The 17809-nt window shown below is 34.4% G+C and overlaps 2 protein-coding genes across 10 annotated transcripts in view; one reads left to right on the forward strand and one right to left on the reverse strand.

Moving 5' to 3' along the window:
• vwa8 (von Willebrand factor A domain containing 8) overlaps window positions 1-2070 on the reverse strand; it is a 126786-nt gene extending 124716 nt beyond the window's left edge. For 4 of the 5 annotated variants that reach the window (XR_009272791.1, XR_009272792.1, XR_009272790.1 and 1 more), the window contains exons 1-2: window positions 1765-2069; window positions 1350-1427 (exon numbers count right to left, since the gene is read on the reverse strand). Coding sequence is in view for 2 of the 5 variants with exons in the window: in XM_058786841.1 (XP_058642824.1) it covers window positions 1350-1427; window positions 1765-1903 (217 nt within the window). In the remaining 3 variants the exon portion in view is untranslated. Of the gene's footprint in view, window positions 1-1349; window positions 1428-1764 lie in introns of all 5 variants that reach the window. The other variant, XM_058786844.1, reaches the window with a different exon arrangement.
• Window positions 2071-2623: 553 nt separating this feature from the next.
• dgkh (diacylglycerol kinase, eta) overlaps window positions 2624-17809 on the forward strand; it is an 81730-nt gene continuing 66544 nt past the window's right edge. For 2 of the 5 annotated variants that reach the window (XM_058786966.1, XM_058786968.1), the window contains exons 1-2: window positions 2624-2854; window positions 4988-5149. In XM_058786966.1, the coding sequence (XP_058642949.1) occupies window positions 2807-2854; window positions 4988-5149 (210 nt within the window). In that variant the 5' untranslated portion in view covers window positions 2624-2806. Of the gene's footprint in view, window positions 2855-4087; window positions 5150-17809 lie in introns of those variants that run through there. The other 3 variants (XM_058786965.1, XM_058786967.1, XM_058786971.1) reach the window with 2 other exon arrangements.

The following is a 17809-nucleotide window of genomic DNA, read 5'->3' on the forward strand; positions in this document are numbered from 1 at the left end:
TGTCTGTAAAATCACCAACAACTTCCAGAAAGCTGGGGTGATGCTCTGACAATCTACTGTCCTCAGGAGACTTTGACACAGAATTACAGATGCTACACAGCAAGATGCAAACCTCTGACCAGCTCCAAAAATAGAAAGGCAAGATTAGAGTCATGGACCGATGAGACAAAGATGAAGCTTTATCTAAATGATGGGAAAGCAAAAATGTTGAGAAAAAAGGAACTGCAATGATCCCAAGCATACAGCCTCATCTGTAAAGCATGGTGGAGGTGGTGTCATGGCATGGGCATGCATGGCTGCCTCTGGAACAGACCCTCTCAACTTTACTGATGACTTAATGTATGATGACAGTAGCAGAATGAATTTGGAAGAGTACAAAACCATCTTGCCTACCAATATTCAAGAAAATGCCACCAGATTTGCTGGGAAGTGCTTCATATTGCATCAGAACAATGACCCAAAACACCTGCCAGTTCAGTCAAGGAGTTTATAAGGGCAAAGCAATGGAAAGTCTTAGATTGCTCAAGTCAATCTCCAGATTTAAATCCGATTGAACATGAATTTCACCAGCTGAAGAGGAGAGTAAAGGCAGAAACTACCCAAAACAAGCAACAATTGGAATTGGCTGCATTAAAGGCTGGGAAAAGTATTTCAAAGGATGAGACCAAGAGTCTGGTGATGTCTATGGGTCACAGCTTTTTTAATAGCTTTTAATCTTTTATATCTGCCTTATGTTCAACTGTCCCAATACTTATGCTCACATCAATGAGTGGGATTAACTCTAAAAGTGCTGTTCTTTTTACTTGGTAAAACATATATGTGTTGAAACGCCTAATAATAAAATGTGACATTCTGTAGTTTTGTCTCATATTCATCTTTTCATCATATTTGTAAATGTCTTGACTCCACAGCCGACAGAACAATTTTGTCTTCACTGTTCCAATACTTTTGGAGGGCACTGTATATATAAAATTTAAAAACAATACAATTACAATAAAATTAAATTATGAATTATTTTTTTAAATGGCAGATTACTAAAAAGCAATTTGCAACTAGTTTGCTTAATACGTATAAATAATTAATATTTATGATCTTTAAATCATGTTAATTGATTGTTTTGTGTATTTATTTTAAACATCCTGCATACACATCTGGACATTTTTGTTTGATTGTTTTGTTTAGCAATAATAAAACTAATGTCTCAAAACTAATGTCACATTTATGAGCCATATTTGCAATGACTTTTAATCAGCTTGTTTTTTGGTGACTTTTAATGGATGTACAGTATGAAGTTGAAGTTCACACAGGTGTCCTAGCAGAGTAGCCATATTATAAAAACTGACACATACTATGATTTACTGGAACAAGTTCTGGATTTCTGGGAGATTTGAGCACATATGAGATCTCGCCTATCTTCACAGTGTCACCTGTAGAGAAAAAAATGTTTCAATTAAATAGCAAAACAAAGCAAATGGAACATAAACAAACAAACATATCTCATATTTGGAGTATCCATTTACAAACAATCCTTGTCAACAGAGCAGGCATTTATTTTAAAACGTCAATATTTACAGAAACGTTAAAGATGCATGTAAACATATCTGAAGACAGAATACAAAATAAAAGGAACTTGGTGGGCTATTTTTGACCTGTGAGTGAATAATGTAATACTTTGAGTGACGGGTTAACCTCTAAACCTGCTTAATAACAATCTATAAAGCCAAGAATATGATAAACAGACTTTATCTGTGCTGGAATCAGTACCTGACGAGGTGTTGAGGAGTTTGACCTCATGTGCGCTGCACTTCCAACCTTCTTTTGACACCACGGGTCCCAATATATAGCGAATCCTTCTCGCAGCAACAGCTGCTGCTGTGCCTTTGAATAAAATACGCGAATGCATCCTGACCCTTTGAAAAGTGCTATTAAATTACAAACATACCGGCTAATATATCCACTGTTATTTCATCATGCTCGTGTCATAAGTGTTTACACCAGCAGTGGACATCTCTAGACGGAAGCATTTAGGTGATGGACAGAAACCGTCCATTTAATACGTCTTCCGTGTGGAACGGGCTGCTGCTTCATGAGTTCCGATTATTAAACAATCGAACGGCTCCACGGGAAACAAACTTACAAAATCTTTTCAGAAGCGTTGATTTCCAGGAGCAACTCAAAGAATAACTAATAATTGAGGCTAGTGTAACTAATCTCGAAGATTTCCGTAAAGTAGTTTGGTTGTAAGTGAATTGACTAAACTTACCCATAAACAAGCACGCAGACAATTTGGAATAAAATAAAATAATAAAATAAAATAAAATAAAATAAAATAAAATAAAATAAAATAAAATAAAATAAAATAAAATAAATTGTCTCGTTAGAACATTTTAATGATTTTATTACAATTCATGCCATCTTTGATCACATAATATAAAACTATTTGTATCTTGCTTTTAAAGTGACGGTCTACAAATGAACATGTCTTTCTAAACAATCATAAAAGCGTGTTTTTCTAGTGATGGTTATTGTTACTGAGTCTTTAAAATATGGGATAATGTGTAAAAAGCAGGTTCCGTGACGTCACGGATAGCGCTTCAATTCCTTATAGGGATTTGACATTTATCACGTGGAGAGAAGGAGGCTCAGCCTCTGGGAGACCCTGATAGAGTAGGGAGGAGTGGAGAAAGGGAAATAACACTCGGTGTAATAGACTCAAACCATATGCCCGGTTACACGAGTGAAAGTAGCGCTTGATTTGAGCCGAAAGCGTGCGCGGAGAGATCTTGAGCACAGGGACTAGGAGAATATGGAAGATGATTGCCAATACACTCGCAGCCCTGCCTGGGAAGAACTGGTCAGTACTGTCTGTTGCACATTTTCTATTCCGATACACATCAGAGAGATCCTTTGTAACCGCACATACATGCTGATAGGCGCCGATTATGGGAATTTAACATGATGTTAGTAAGCACTTGATCTCTGATCGTGGCTTATCGCGATCGTTTCTGTGATACGCGAAGAAGAATCCCGTTCTTCCTTCTGTTGAGCTGCTCGATCATTAGGCGAGTTTGCATTCCTCTACAAACTGATGAACTTTTATAAGCAGAATCATATCGGTATCATATGAATCAAACTGACCAATGATTACTTTCCTAGCAATCCAGGCTTTTGGGAGTACGTTACAGTGATTTGTTTTAAATACACGATTGACCAGTTCAGCAGGAAACATAATTAAGCCACAGTTATTCTCGGTGGCACTCGCTATTAGCTTTTCTTAGCTATTTGAAGTTACAACTGGATGAGAGGAAATGTGAGGACCGCAATGACCCATTTTCTTATAGATGGTGTAATGGAAGTAGCCTAAATTAAATTTGGAAATGTGTTCGGTGCTGTTTAGATCCGCATTTCGACCTGGAATAGTTTTAAATAAAATCAGGAAGGCTCTTTTGCGACATGTGAATTTAGAGAATATTTGGACAGATGATCTATAAAATCAATAGGATGTGTGTTTAGGTCAACTGTTTGAATTCACAAACCATCAATTAAACAGATTATTAAAACTCTGTTAGCTACGCAATTAGGCTGTTACATGGCTTGTATGTGTGCTATTGTGAAAGAAAGAGCATTTTCAGTGAAACTATCAGCTTGAAACTGAATCGCTGAAGAGGATCTCACGCAAGCAACATAACCAAAAATATATATATATTTTGGCTCCAGTTGAACCTCAACAGTCTGGTTTTAGACAAAACTTTTTCTCAATATACTAGCGACGTGTAAATGTGTAATAAAGAGAGAAATACTGACAGTAATTATGATTTGTGATGTGGGTGTACTGTCAAGACACGTCCTGTTACTATGGTTACCGTCTCACGCGAACGGGATTTCTGTATTTAGATTAGGCCTAATTTAACTTTTATTTTGTAGATACTGCATATATATATATATATATATATATATATATATATATATATATATATATAATTTCTTACCGCGAATTTCACCGTGGGGCCAAGAAACCCGACATAGCTACTAATTGTATGACCCTGGACCACAAAACCAGTCATAAGGGTCAGTTTTTTAAATTGAGATTTATCTGAAAGCTGAATAAATAAGCTTTCCATTGATGTATGGTTTGTTGGGATAGTACAACATTTGGCTGAGAGATACAACTGGAATCTGTAAAAAATAAAAATAAAACAAACATTTTGAGAAAATCGCCTTTAAATTTGTCCAAATGAAGTTCTTAGCCATGCTATAATCAAAAAATAAGATTTGATATATTTACGGTAGGGAATTTACAAAATATCTTCATGGAACATAATGATTTATGATTTATGAATAATGATTTTTGGCATTTAAGAAAAATCGATCATTTTGACCCACACGATGTAATGTTGGCTATGACTGGTTTTGTGGTCCAGGGTCACATATTTTTTTGTACAAGGGGTACCCAACCCACCTCAATCTAGCAGTTTTATGTCATTGTGGTAGAATCTGTCCCACGACAGCACTTTTTTTCGGGACGCGTCAACAATGCCCAAAATGCAGTCGATCTGGCAGCTCTTGCTAGGTTCTGAGGCTCAGCCCGGTTGTGGTTTTGTAGTCGGCTATAATGTTACAGGAGAAACATCTGTTGCTGTATCCTCGCCATAGTTAGTGAGATTCCCGTCCGCCGCTAGGGTTTGCTACAGAGATTTCCTCAGCCCTCCTGCCCTCCTGCAGCCAGAGAAGCGCTCAGGAGAACCAGCCAGCAGCCGTGTTCAGACACGAACATGCACACTAGCCGGCGAGGAAAGTTTCACAGCAGCTCATTGACAATAGCGCACTGAGCTTATGTCTGGAGGCGCGCGGTTGCGCAGGAAAACGCAAAAGCATGACGGCCAAGAGAACCGCTTTCCAGCCGCTGTCCAGCTCCCGCATCCCGGCGGAGAGGAAGGGAGCGGCTGAGCGCCTTCTTAACCCCGAGTGCTGTGCCTTTTCCCCGCAGGAGCCGGAGAAACCAGCGGCGTCCGCCCCAGGGCTTCCCGCCTTGGGGGCTGTCGGGGGCTCCGGGCCGGTGGTGGACGAGTCATCCGACAGCGAGGGAGAGCAGGAAGGGCCGCAGAAACTCATCAGGAAAGTGTCAACCTCCGGGCAAATACGAAGCAAGGTAAGACACGTTGTTTCATATCTGAAGCCTGCATGCTGTGTGTGTGTTTTGATGTTCGTGTCCAGGCCGGTAAGCAGCGGAGGGTGCTACTGTATCAGCTCTGCACACATGGGAGACATCCATGAGCTCAGAAAACACTGAGCTTTTCCAGCTTCAAACATCTGGAATGACTGCAGATTGAACAGGAATGTTGCATGGCTTGTGCCATAATTCATCTCTCATATAGTGAGCATGCAGTAAATGCAGCTCAGTCAGCAGTGCTCTACTTTACACAGCCTTCAACCTGTTGATATTCAGTCACGACCACTTGTTGAAAGAGCTCTTTCTCAAGAATATGGACTTTTCTTTTCTTTTCTTTTCTTTTCTTTTCTTTTCTTTCCCTTTCAGTTTCTTTTCTTTTCTTTTCTTTTCTTTTCTTTTCTTTTCTTTTCTTTTCTTTTCTTTTCTTTTAAATTGAGTCATTTTGTTTTCATAATGCCCCAATAGATTTTTTTGGTTTCGTTAGTCACTCATGAATTTAATGGCATAAACAATAAACAATATAACAGGCCTATAATCATATTAATATAATTATATTAAAATATAATAATTAAAAATTTTGCATGTGATTTTCTTGGTTACATTTACATTACATTTTTACCTTAAATCATAAATGTGTGACATTGAGAAATATATTTTTAAAGAAAATATCAGTCTGCTGACCTCTGGTTGAATGCATCATCTTCTTTGGATAATAACACTCTTTTGCCTGTTCTTGCTTTTGTTGAATTTAGTGTAAAATGATTTGCTCCTTTTCACGTATATATATATATATATATATATATATATATATATATATATATATATATATATATATATTTTTAAACACATTGTTCTTAATTTATTTAAAGGTATGAATTTTCTTTTGTGAATGAAGACTGATTATCACATATTTACATACTTGTAAGCCCTCATAAACCCATTAAATGCTAACATGGTCTTTGATGGGTAATTTAATGAATGGTAATTGAAGCCTCTTGATTTTGCTCTCCTGCTTGGCAAGACGACACCTCAGCCGTCTTGCCCCACTTTAGCCGTGACACAATAAAAAGTTCCTCTTTTCTGACCAGAACAAATCCATTTAATTATTGAGTGCTGCTCTGCACCCCCTACATTATTTAAGAGGCTATATTTAGAGACTGGCTGTTCTGGATGTGGAAGGGGCTGATCTTTTGTAATGCTAATGAGCTGTCAGATTAAACCACACCACATGTGTAAATAAAGCCTTCTTCCACAAGAATCATTCAGAAACATCACTTCTCCTCTCATCAGTCAATGTAGAGTTATTGATGAATGCAACAACACATGTTCACTCTCTAGGAATTTTTAAAATAAAAGTAGTATAGGAATTGTGACATGCATTGACTTGTTTGAGATCTTTGCTGAACAAGTTTTCTTTTCTTTTTTTTTCTTTTTTTTTTACGAGAGTTAGGTGTGTTAAAAGCGATCTAAATGTTTGCAAAAAATGTATTAAATTGATCAAAACAGTAAAGACATTTACAATGTTACAATTTCAATTAGTTTTATGCATCAAAGAATTCTGAAAAAAAATATTGTAGATTCCACCAAAAATATTAAGCAGCACAACTGTTTTTAACTTTAACAGACTGTAGTAATGGCTGCTAAAAATTCAGCTTCGGAGTCACAGGAATGAATTACATTTTAAAAATATATTACAATAAAAAAATAGATTTGAATAAAATTTACAATATTGACGGTTTTACTGTTTTTTTTTTTTTTTATGTCAAACAAATGTAGCCTTGGCGGGCTTAAAGGACTTCTTTCAACTTACTTTCAAAAAATCATTTAAAAAAAAATTAAAAATGACAGTGTATATTTTAAAACTGTAATTATTCCAAACTTTTAACTGGTAGTAAACTATATATATTATTATGTTATTACATATTATATTATATTATATTATATTATATTATATTATATTATATTATATTATATTATATTATATTATATTATATTATATTATGTATAATGTGCAATAGTAGTGGTCAAAAGTTTGGTCAAATTATAATTTTAATGTTTTTGAAAGTCTCTGGACACCAAGGCTCCGTTTCTTTGATTAAAAATACAGTAAAAATTTGAATATTGTGAATATATATTACAATTCAAAATAACTGTTTTATATTCAAATATATTTTCAAATACAATTTATTCCTGTAATTTAAAGCTGAATTTTCAGAATTTTTTATTTGTTTCATCACCTGTTACAAAACACATATCGGTCAAACACTAGAAATAACCCCGTTTTAGATGCCTGCATGGAGTTTTTGTGGAGTGAGTATTTGTCTCACAGCTTTCTCAGCAGACTAGAATAATCAGAGCGCTGAGGAAGTGCATTTGTTTTTCAAGAGTTATTCTCCAGTGCATGTGTGTTTATATTAGACTGCTCATGTGCCTCCCTTTGCCCTGGTAACTCTGTGGAGAGCAGCTAATGTTCAGGCCATCTGTGTTCTCATACGTCTCGGTGCGGTACAGGAGCTGAGGGTGAGCACTAGTTAGCTGGGGATGGTAGGTGCTGTGTTGTCGTGTTAGTCAGTGGGCTGTGATGTGATCAGGCGTAATGGAGCGTGTGGACTCTCAGTGCTGTCCCAAATCATTGTTTGCTTAACATGGGCTCTTTGCAGACTGTCCCGTGTGTCCTGCTTGTACTCTGTCACAGATCACTCCATATGCTGTGGATCCTCTACTGTTGGACTGACATTTTTCCGACCCATAGTAAATACCCACTCTATCTTCATTAAGCTAATTGAGGGAGCAGGGAGTGCTATGTGTGGCAGCTTTGGCTTTGTGTAACACATCAGGGCATGATATTAAAATAAACATGTGGCTTCTTTCAAAAGTAAAAACAAAAGGAAGAAAAAATCTGTGCTGTTCTGTGTCTTGGTCATTTGTGGGCTTAGTTTCCGTAGCAACATCATTCCTCCTATTGCTCCAGCAAGTTTTTTTATGGAACAGTCTGCCTATGTGTGAATTCAGTTTTACAAATTCACAGTATTCCTCCTGATTTGAGAAATTGTACAACATGAAAAATAATATCAAAATCCTATATAATATCCTAAAATTAATTTATAATTAGCAATGAAAACAATTGTTAATTATTTATTTATGAACATTATATTAATCATTAATTGAAGTACATCACATGATGTGTGTGTGTGTGTGTGTGTGTGTGTATATATATAGCCAAAATCATCACAATTAAAAGAACCAAAGACTTAAACTACTTCAGTCTGTGTGCACTGAATTTATTTAATACACGAGTTTCACAATTTGAGTTGAATTACTGAAATAAATGAACTTTTCCACGACATTCTAATTTATTGAGATGCACCTGTATATTGGCCATTAAGAAAAAGCGGAAAAAATCTAGCCTAGCTGGCTGACATTATTTCTATAATTTGTGAATAATATATAATATAGTATGTATGATATGCATAAAATTATTTTACAGTATTGTTGCAAATAAACAGTTTTAAGCATGATGTTACATTATGTATATTATAAAAACAATATTTTGTGTTGATTTTAATTGATAATTAGCACTCAAAATGGTTCATATTATAGCTATATTTCAATTAAATTATATAATGAAAAATAAATTTTACGAAGTAGGCCTAATATTTATATTGCCCTTTAAAAAAGTATCTAATTTATATAATCTGTTTCACAAAGCAATATTTAGGCTATAATGCTGATTTGACACAGGATGAGATTATTTATATAATTTGTGTATAATATGAAATTTATTATGTATAATAGACATTATTTTTGGAAATATACGGTTTTAAACTTAGAACTGTGAACAATACACAGTGCAGTTTAGCAAACAGGAATGAAGTGATATGATATGTTATTATGGTTATAATTATTGTTAGTTATTATTATGTGACGTTATCATGATCAAAAATATATATACATAATAAATATACACAGTACACACACATATACTATGCAAACAAAAACTTTTATTTTGGATGCGATTAATCGCGATTAATCGTTTGACAGCACTAATATATATATATACATATATACATATATACAAGCAGTTTCACAAAGCAATAGGCTATTTATGATATTAATTTGACACAGTATAATATGCAGCTAAATATAAATAAATGTAACAGTTTTAAACATGTTAGAGCTGTGAAGAATACACAGTGCAGTTCAGCAAGCAGGAATGCAGTGATATGATGAGCACAGCTGGGCTCTGTGTTTCTTGTGCAGATCTGACTGAAGCTCTGTTGGCTGATGCCTTGTAATTTAGTGGGAGAGCTCAAGTGTAGCAGAGCATCTGATCCTCTCGCCCCCCACAGACATCAACAGAGAGGTAATACTCTCATACTCTGTTCTCATATATACATACACACACCAACACCAGGAGACCACAGCTGCCTGGCCCGATGAAGCTTCTTATGAGTTATAAAGTTAATAGACAACATGAAACATACATAATAATGTGATGCGATAATAATGGGATCTTGCAGGAAATTATGTAGATTTGACTTAACTGGATTTGTTTTATTGGTTTGGTAGTTAAATATAGGAGGTTTCAAACTGATGACAGTTCAGAATACAGTCAAAAGATAAATATTGTGAAATATTATTATAGTAATAAAAATACCGGTTAAAAAAAAACTAAACATTTAATTATTCCAAATTTTTGGCCGGAAGTGTATTTATGTACAAAACAGCATAATTACGTTAATATTGTCATACTCAAGACCCCTGCATTTAGAGATAAATAACTGTTGCTGTGACCGATCTGTAAATTTCCCAGTCCGCTTCCTGTAATATATGTTGATGATTACATTTATTTCCAGTGCTTTTTTAAAGTGAACAGATCTGCTCTCTCCAGATTTGGGGATTTTACTTGTTCCTTTCACAGCATTCCTGTGAAATCATCTGGATTCTCCTGTTTTTCAAAATTATTAGACTGCATCACTGTATCTCCAAGGGCGCCTGTCTTATCTGGGCTGATGTAATTGATGATAATTAGATGAATTTAATAGCGCAGTTAGAAGAATAGAGCAGAAATTGTGTTTAGAGTTCAAGTGATGCGTAGGCAGACAATGACCTTCATATCCATCATAACTTCATCACACAGTGATTTAATCTTGGTCAGTGTGAGTGCCTGATAAATGAACAAATCATTTTTGTACTTTGATGATTTATTATTTAATTGCTGTTTATCATAAAACTCTTGAGTTATCGGTTGAAATTGATTTGGTTGTTGAACTGGTTGGACTGGTTCATTTCTACGTAAAGATTACTCATTGTTCCCATTGTTTGTTTATAAGACAGAATGTCTTTATCAATACACGCTACAGAGTTTTGCTTAAATAAATAATATTTTAATTAAAATGCAAATGATAAAATATAAAGAAGTTCTCCATGAATGCAATGCAAAACAAATTGTTTTCAAACAAATACATAAATGAATATTTAAAACATTTTTCAAGTTACACTGAACACTCTAACATATAAATAAAGGCTTCCTCTATAAACCTAAATCTATTTTTCAGCTGAAGAATCAGATCTGGCAATGTTAGGGCTCTTGCTTGACCAGGAGAGATTGAACATGTGGAAGCTAAGATCCAGGTGCATAGATAGACGAGGGGAAATCCATGATAGCATCAGCAACGAAAATCTGACAAGTTCTCTTATTGAGTTAAGAGAGTCTGCTGAGTTCTGTATCCTGTGTCTTGTGCACTAATGCATGAATGAGAGGCACTGCTGATTCAATTGTGGAGCTGCAGAATGGGATTTGCCACAGGCGTGTAGCATAAACCCACCCCATGGTCAATCCCTCGCACGCTTTCTCTTAAATGCTGACCCGTACCTGTGTCCTTGCTATTGGTAATGAAGATTTGGCACTTTATGCATAAATAATTAATGTCAAAACAGTGTTTAATACTAAGTGCCAGAGAGAAGGTGGGAAATGGTTATGAAAAGCTTGTTTGATCAACATTATTGAACCCCCATTAAATCTGTTAATTTCTGGATTCCTTATTTTTCATAATGGATAAACTAGTAATTAAAAAGCGTGTCTAGTTAATTGAAATAATTAAAGTTTTTAAGTTGTACAATTTAACAACAATTTTTAAGTAAACTTTTTAAATACACAAATTTTAAGGGGCCCCATAAAATTCGTATTTTTGCCAAATTCCATGTTTTCCATTTAAATATTTCCGAATTCCATTTTAATTGTTTGATTAAATTTTAATAATCAGTAAGCATGTCTAATCAGCTGAATGGATGAAACGTTAACTTTTTGTTCTGTTTTATTTAAAAATAATATATATATATATATATATATATATATATAGTATATTTGTAGTAACATGCATAAAATGTCCCATAAAATGTTTTGCTGACCTTTGGTTGGCTGGATTGTTGTTTGTGGATGCTGTGTGGTTCAAGTGAGCAAAATAGTAAAAGTTGAGCATCTGAAATTGTGTACAACATATTCAGTTGTTGAGCTGTAATAGCAATAACCACACATTTTGTGGGAGTGAATACCATAAATTAATTTTCTGTAAAGTTGCTTGTAAATATAGCTATATGTGGGTCACATTTTTTAGCTTACTTTTCTGAGTACAATTGGCTATTCCGGCTAATTGTGATGAGTCAAGTGGCTTATTTTGGGCTTGATTGTCAAATCCGGTTGCTCATGTTTGTCGTGAGATCTGGCAGCACTCGGTTCAGCTACAGTGAAGACAGACAGACTTGCCAAAATGTGCAAATGACTCATCTATTCATATAGATTTAAAACTCTTTTGTATATAAAGGCACACTTTTCTATACATTACATGTCCATGGCACATTTTTTCCCCTCAAAATACAATGACACGTATATCCTCATAAATGTAAAAACATTGTTTTAGTTAAACCAGTTCGATTTTCTTTGCTTAGTTTATTTACTTCCCTTTAACTATTGTATTAAATTATTTAAAAATCTTAAAAAATAATAGATGAATTAAAGTGAATTATTAATGCTAATTCTAATAATAATACGAAGAACAGAGAAACACATTATTAGTGTTTGAAAATAGTCATCTACACTGTAAAAAAAAAAAAATTTGAGCGAATTTTTGTGGGAGATTCTCAAATTTTTGTTGTATAAACTTAAAACGACAAGTTGAGAAAACTCAAAAATCTGCTGAAGCTGGTTGCCTTAAAATTTTAAGTTGGCTTACCTTTTTTTTTTTTACAGTGTATGACTGGCTACTGAATTCAGTCAGTATCACTGGTACTAAAAAAAGCCTGGGACTGGTACATTTGTACAATTTCAGTATAATCTTTGTACAAAATTAACAGTAAGGACAAATTCTATGACCCCCTCCACACACACACACATTTAAATCAAGTTATCATTTCATAATGGTGATATTGCATTTAAAATAGCTATATTATAAATGTGCTAAATTGCAACTTCTTTATTAAAAATGTTTATTACAAATGTACAAATTTACACAATTTATTTATTATATTTATTATAATCAAAATGTTTACAGCTAATTTTACCTCTAAAACATTCAGAACAAAAAAATAAAAACATTACAATTAAATGACTAAAATTGCATAAATTGCATAGCCTACATACATTTGTTTTCATAGCTTTCATAGCATAGTTTTGACCCATTAATAAATTGATCAAATTAATTATCAACAGTTTAAATGATTATCAAAATCATTAGTCAAGTTATCACTGCAATCATGTCAAATTCAAGTTTTAAAGTAAATTTTAAATCATTATGTTTTAATAATCTTTTGTCGGGCTTTTCATGTATTGACTAACATAGTAAAGGACATATAAAGTACTTGATGATAAATACTTTATAAATATATACATATACAAGCATACAAGTTTCAATTGAAAGAAATTGTAAAGTTGCTTGTAAAGTGTAGTTATGTCTCCCATAAATAACCAAACTGTGCATTTCAGTATCTTCCAGTATTTCAGTAGAGAAATTACATATTCATCTGCAGCATGAACATGACCAATATAATGTAGCGGTTGAACTCCAGCTTGGACCACAAACCCTCTGAAACCCTGTGACGCTGAACACCATTGTACATTGGACAAAAGCGCTTGTTTGGCATTGACATTCCATACATATGTATCATTCCCGTTTCCACAGGACGCCTGTGAGTGAAGAATTATGAATCAATAACCCATGGAGAAGACTAAAGACAGGCAATATTCTTCAGCTCATTACACCCTAATTCATATTCTCGTCGTAATTGGCTCTTGTTTTGTATATTCCCCATCTCAGATGACCTTGATTAACAGTGACTGATTGACTGGTTTGTTTTCTCAATGACCCACTCACTAGGCCCATCATACCCAGCATTCATTCTTTCAATAGACACTCATAATGGGGCTACTTGTACACTGTAAAAAAAATTCCGTACAATTTACGGTAAAAAACGGCAGCTGTGGTTGCCGGAATTCTACCGTAAAAACATTTTAGGTTTTACGGTTTTAACTTAAGTTTACAGTTAAATACCATAATTTCATTAACTGATATATTGTTAATATACCAACCTATTGAAGTACTGAAATCTGTTTTGCACCTTTGAAATACACTGATAACTACCAAAAGCAGGTGGTGATGAGAGTCACATGATGAACCAAAGCCCATCACAAGCAGCTTTTAAATAATAACATATATAGAAGGTACACAGTGTCATTCACACAAGCACTAAACACCATCATAGTGAGACTCATTAAACTGAAATATGCAATAAACATTAATTTAACAACATTAGATGTAACATACAACCCTAATAAACATATCTGATAAGAAAAAACTAGGAAACATAGTTATTTCAAAGAAAAAACATCAAATTTAAACAAAATTTGAAATGCAACGCAGGGAATTCGGGGAACGTCACGTTACGGTTTTTCCCTGTAAATTTTACAGGAACTTACCATTAACCATTTAACAGGTTTTTACTGTAGCATTTTCACAGTTTTTTACCGTTAAAATCATGGTCATTTTTTACAGTGTAGGCCAAACTCACGTTGGTCCGCAGAGACTCCAAAACCGTTCGTTCGGAGGAAACGGGGCGGCATTCACGATCATTAGCTGTCTCTAAAGAAGCCTGGGAGGGTGTGGGGGGTCTGGACAGCTTTGAAAATGGGTTTTAATGATGGTCCCCTCCTCCCCCTCTCCTGCTGACTGTATAGCAGCGTTTCACTGTCTGTCAGCCGCTTCCCCTCCCCGCGCCTGACCGTCCTGACCAGTGTAATTGTTACCTTGCGCTCTGCCTCCTCTGTACACAATGACTCCGTGTCGTTAGAGATGAGAAAATTATGTGCCAACAACTGACAAGGTGTAATTGCTGGACCAGTTTAAGCTGTGCTGCAAAGTTTCTGTGAAAGTGGTATTTTTAACTTTGCAGAATGGAGATAACTCGGTGTGCTGTTCACACTTATTGAAGAGTCATGGAGGTCTTAAATAGTGAGGATTCTTCTGTTTCTTAATCATTATGGCCCCTGGGTATTTTTTGATGAGTTTTATTATTTTTTCACACATTTTCTGGAAAGATAAATGTCAGATTTGTCTTGTTTTGTACTGAAATGTGCTGCTTTTGTCACTTACTAATAGGGATAGTTCACCAAAAAAGAATATTCATTCATTATTTATTTACCCTCATGACATTCCAAAGCAATAATTTTTCTGTGAAATACAAAAGGAGAAATTTGGAAGAATCTTCAAGCATCTCTTGTACCATACAATTTATAATGACTGCATGTCAATGTGAAAAACAAGGGAACATAAAAAACTGGTATAACAGACTGAATGTACAGTTTGTTTTGAATTATACTATTTAAAGTTCTAAAAGTTTTTAATTTCTTCATCTGAAATTGGTACATCTTTAGTGTTAAAATCTGAATATTTTAACTCTAAAAAGAAATTCAGAACAAAATAAAATGCTGCAGTCTTTAAATAGAAATCTATATGTATATATATATATATATATATGCCACAAATACATTTAATTAAATTACTAAAATTGAAAATTAGAAAACTAAGAATTTTCAGTCTTTTGTCATTTTTTCTAGCTACATAATATTTGATTTAATAGTCTTTTCAATAAAGGTGCTTCACGATGCCATAGAAGAACCTTTTTGTCTAAATGGTTTCATAAAGAACCTTTAACATCTGAAGAACCTTTCTGTTTCACAAAAGGTTCTTTGTGGTGAAAGAAGGTTCTTCATATTATAAAAAGGTAAGGAAGAGATGGTTCTTTAAAGAACATTTGACTGAATGATTCTTCTATGTGGCATCGCTGTGACGAACCTTTTAAGCACCTTTATTTTTAAAAGGTTTTAGAAGATGGCTTTTGTTGTTTGAACTAATGTTATGGTGGTTTTTGGACAGATTTAGCACTGTGGTCACTGTAATCACTAGATCTCATGTTATATAAATCCAGGCCTTGAAGCTGACTTCAGATGGCGAAGCAAGAGCAGACATTTATCCATACTTAGTTTTCTGATCATATACCACACAAACGATCACAGCATGAAATGATCAGATTTTTAGATTGCTGTAAAGCAAATGTCTTTTCGGCTTAGACCACAGGATATTTGTTTTCTCAGTAGCTTGATAATGGGAGCATCTTCAGTTTTTTTGTTAGGATTTGATGCACTGGCCATTCGAAAATGCCCGAGGGTGAACAGTGAAAAGCCATGTGCCCATCCAAGCTCAACTTCCTGGCACAGTTGTGCATGTGGCAGCTTTGCCACAAAAGCCCCGCAGGTCTTATGTTCTGTCTAGAGAAATGATGAATCTCCCCACAGCAGCCAAAGCCACATTCATGACCAGAAAATAGACTGAACCTAGATTCTTTTAAAGCCAGTACTTGATGTGATTTAAAAACAAGGTTTCAATTCAGACGTTAATAGAGCTTACACTGTAACACACGGCCTAGAAGTGGCTTATTGACACTATAAAATGACAGCAACAGACTCTAAATGTTCAACAAATACTTACATTTATTAATAATCAGAATTAACTGTTCTTCCGCCAAGTAGTGCAGTTCATTAGTCTAACTGTTGTCTGTTTACAGTGTTGCTTGGTAACTGTAAGCTTAGTAAACTCATTTTTCAGAATATGTGCTCACAAAAGTGTTTATCTGCATTTAACAGTGAGTTTGAACACTCATCCAATCAGAATAAAATCAGAACTATCTGTTTTATAAATGCACATTTACTCTGCTGACACTTTTCATATAAACTAACACTCAGTCACACTTTGTCTGCCACTGTAATTGTGGATTGAAAAACTACTTACTCCAGACGTAAAGAGTGATGATTATTTTAAGAGCAGTTGTTTTAATGACAGTAGACATTCCTGGCGAACATAGCTCTAGGGATCCTACATCTTAGCGTAGCATCTCAGTTCTAGCTTATTTCTGAGAAACCAACAAACAATAATCAAGTATTCATGTCATTTTTTTTAAAATCATTAAACATGTCACTTTTTTTTTTCTTTTTAAAGTTTATGATTTCTGTGGCACTAGCGGAACCAATAATCGGAAAAATAGTGACTTTGTTTTGCCACCACAATGTTGTTTTGAACATAATAAAGTTCATCTTCCAATGTGAATCTTCACCAATAAAAACATGGTTGAATGCGTTTACATGACTTTGCACGTTATTAAACATAATCAGTATTGTTATGTCTGGCACAGACTGACTGTTCAAACAAAATAAAGATGATGTGTTAAAATACTTGTTTGCCATTAAGTAAACAATTTGTATTCCTCCAAAAGTATAAACACTGTGGGGTTTTTGGATGATATCAAAACACTGTTCTATTTGTTTGATCATCATGACCAGCTTGATGCAGCAAAACATTGACTCAACTGATGTTGTGACTTTTTGTCATTATTTTTAGCGGTCGGCTAAATGGCTATTTTGTCGGCCCTTGTGTTGGTGTTTCTAAGTCTCGTAAGCAGGAGTTTTATTTTGATAGTACTATGAACCCAGCACCCGAGAGCGGACATACAGCAGCTTCCATTCTTCCAATCTTCATTAGATTACTGTCTTTGTTTTACAATTCTGGCTAATAATTGAAAAGCAATTGCTATGATGCTGTTTTTTTTCATATACTGTTGGCATTCAGCAAACAAGTCTTTGACTATCTGATAAATACTAGGCTACTGTCAAAACTTGTGTGGCGGTCCATCCTTGTGAAGGACCCAGGAAAGTTCAGCTGACACTGGAGATGCACAAATGAATCCTTGATTTCAAATTTATGTCATATTCACTGTGTTCTTATGATTCCCATATTTACCAGATTATTGTGTATACTGATGGTTAGTGTTTACTTTATTTGTGTTTTTTAATAATCTTTTTTTTTTTTTTTTTTTTACTTCTGAAAATTACAGAATCAAGAAGCTCATATTTAAAGTACAAATCTGTTAATTTTACAGATTAGTTTTTATCAAGTAAATTTTTTTTACAAATCACTCATTGCTAATTATTTGAGTAAATATTTAGTAAATAAAAATATGATAATAGAATAACAGAATCAGGAAGTTTCTATCTAAAGTATAAATCTGCTTATTTTGCAGTTATGTTTTCTTATA

This window comes from Onychostoma macrolepis, chromosome 09 (assembly GCF_012432095.1).
Source record: "Onychostoma macrolepis isolate SWU-2019 chromosome 09, ASM1243209v1, whole genome shotgun sequence".
Classification (NCBI taxonomy): Eukaryota; Metazoa; Chordata; class Actinopteri; order Cypriniformes; family Cyprinidae; genus Onychostoma; species Onychostoma macrolepis.